General features: G+C 34.3%; 1 protein-coding gene across 1 annotated transcript in view; it reads right to left on the bottom strand.

Moving 5' to 3' along the window:
* The window catches only part of LOC111492828 (fanconi-associated nuclease 1 homolog), a 12,257-nt gene that overhangs the window by 8,939 nt on the left and 582 nt on the right, over positions 1-2,736 (bottom strand). The window contains exons 2-3 of the mRNA XM_023142305.1: positions 2,504-2,675; positions 390-880 (exon numbers count right to left, since the gene is read on the bottom strand). Coding sequence (XP_022998073.1) covers positions 390-880; positions 2,504-2,675 — 663 coding nt within the window. The remainder of the gene's footprint in view (positions 1-389; positions 881-2,503; positions 2,676-2,736) is intronic.

Genomic DNA, 2,736 nt, shown 5'->3' with positions numbered 1-2,736 from the left:
TTTTTTTTTTTTTTTTTTTTTTTTTTTTTTTTTTTTTTTTTTTTTTTTTTTTTTTTTTTTTTGCTTCCCTGCTGAATTTATTTTCCGGATCTAAATTTCCAAATTTTCCTGCCAAGAGTTCTCTATGTTCGGTAGTTCATTGTTTCCTTGTCCAAGTGTGTTATAGTACGAGAACATTTTGGTTATATTAGGATGCATTTACAGTAGTCAATGCCATTATAAGCTTACATGTAAAAAAAATAAAAAATTAAAATTAAAATTAAAAAAAAAAAAAAAGCAACGCTACTATATTTATATAGCCAATCTCCAGAAATTTTCAATTAGGCAAGTAAATGAGGTTATATATTTGCAGCATCAATGTAAGAAGGGAAATGGCAAAAGAAATGAACCTTGATGGCATTGGGATCCTTTACATTGGTGGGATCTCTTTCAAGAGAGATGCATGCCCCAAGATTTAACTCCTTTTCATCACTGAACTTACGACCAACAATAAAAGTTTCAAGAATCATCCCAGATAAATCATCCTTGGTGGTAGTAACCATCCCAGATGTAGCTCCTTTATTCATGGGAGAATAAATTTCTGTAGCACCATTAGTTCTTTCACTATTATGTAAGGTATCCAGTAAACAGTCCCTTTGTGGCTGCATTGCACATTCTTCTAACGAACCGCATTTAATTTTGTCATTTTCATTATAAGATGCATCTTTAGGCAATCTATGGACAATATCCACAGGACCATCGTCGGGACCCACAGAAGACTCATTTTTCTCAAATTTCAGAACATGAGAATGATGTTGAACTTTTGGTCGGGAATAGAAGTTTAATTGAAGAAGAGAGCTCTGTGTCAATTTCCGCTTCGTTCCCCTAGATAAGCATGCATCTGGAAACCAAAGACTCTAGTCAGTATAACAAGCAAAAGATAAATAATTAAACAAATATAGCAGTTAATTGTTGTTTAGATGGTTTAAGCTTCAATAGCTCATGTAGAATGTAACGAAGGTTCCAGAAACAGTTGGTACAAGGTTTCAAGTCTCAATAATGCCTCTGATTCATAATTGATAATCTGCAAGACCACTGATGGTAGGAATCACAAACCTCCACAATGGAATTATATTGTCCACTTTGAATATAAACCCTCATGGTTTTACGGTTGGTTCCCCAAAATGCCTCATACCAATGGAGGTGTATTCCTTGTTAGGAATTAGAGATTTCCACAATGGTATGATATTGTCCACTTTGAGCATAAGCTCTCACAGCTTTGCTTTGGGCTTCCCCAAAAGGCCTCATACCAATGAAGATAGTATCCCTTGCTAAGCCATGATCATTCCCTAAATTAGCCAATGTGAGACTCCATCCCAATCATCCTCAACATTCCTTACTTATAAACTCATGATCAACCCCTTAATTAGCTGACGTGGGACTCCTCTCCTAACAGTCCTCAACAATTCTCCCCTCAAACAAAGTACACAATATAACCTCCCTTGAGGTCTATGGAGCCCTCGAATAGCCTCCTCATGATTGAAGCTCGACTCCTTCTCTAGAGCCCTCAAACAAAGTGCACCTTTTGTTCAACACTTTAGTCATTTTTTACTATACCTTCGAGGCTCACAACTTCTTTGTTCAACATTTGAGGATTCTATTGAATTGGCTAAGTTAAGAGCATGGCTCTGATAGGGTTAGGAATCATAAATCTCCACAAAGGCCTCATACCAGTGGAGAGGTATTCCTTACTTATAAACCTATGATTAACCTCTTAATTAGTCGATGTGGGACTCCTCTCCCAATAATCCTCAACACTCATTTCCCTTCATATAGCGATCCCATTTAACGATAAGGTTTAAAAAGTAAATTATCAGATACTCATAAAAACTCACAAAAAAAAAAGGTACAAACTTTACTTGCAGCACCAACAAGATACTTAAGATTGAATTTTATATAACTGCAACAGAGGTTTTGCTCAAATATTGAAAACTACCTTCTTTATTAAAAACAAATGTTTGAAAACTGTAATCTGATCGTTATGACAAAAGTTAGTTTCTTTCAGCTTGCTGATTCGCAGAAATTTGAAAGTTTCAACGCAGTACTGCCTCATGTAGTATTTAATGACACACGTACCCCAAAAAAGAATAGAACCTAATTGAAAGCTATACTTCATTAGATGTATCGAGCACATCAGAACGATAAATTTTCATAGAGAGGGTAAATTTAATGTGCAGACTTTCTATATACATAATATATAGAATTTTTCAATTCTATACTTGAAAGAAGAAAGCGTTAAATTCTAAATTTTATAATCTTTCAATTCTACAGAATATTTAAATTCTAAACTTAATAATTCTATATATATAATCATTCAATTCTAACTTTTTTAATCTAAGATGAGCTAAGAGGCGCAATTGCCTCCTTCCTTCCTTATTCGTTCAGCCATGCGTTTACAGGGATTAGATTACATCACTGAATAATGAAAAATGTTACTGGAAAAGAGTTAAGATAAGAAGAATACCCAGATGGGAGTTGATAATGGAGTCTTCACCATTTACTCTGCTGCTGCAAACTGGGCAGGTAACATATTTCCCAGAGCTACTGGTTTCAGTTTCCCCATCTTTATGAGCATCCGGAGTTTTCACAACAGGAAGGGGCTTGAAATCTTCACCAGAGCAGAGATTCAAAGTGTTCTATAAAATTCAAAAAAAAAAAAAAAAAAAAAAAAAAAAAAAAAAAAAAAAAAAAAAAATT

Source organism: Cucurbita maxima, unplaced genomic scaffold (assembly GCF_002738345.1).
Source record: "Cucurbita maxima cultivar Rimu unplaced genomic scaffold, Cmax_1.0 Cma_Scf00018, whole genome shotgun sequence".
NCBI lineage: Eukaryota > Viridiplantae > Streptophyta > Magnoliopsida > Cucurbitales > Cucurbitaceae > Cucurbita > Cucurbita maxima.
This window is presented reverse-complemented; position numbering and strand designations above follow the sequence as displayed.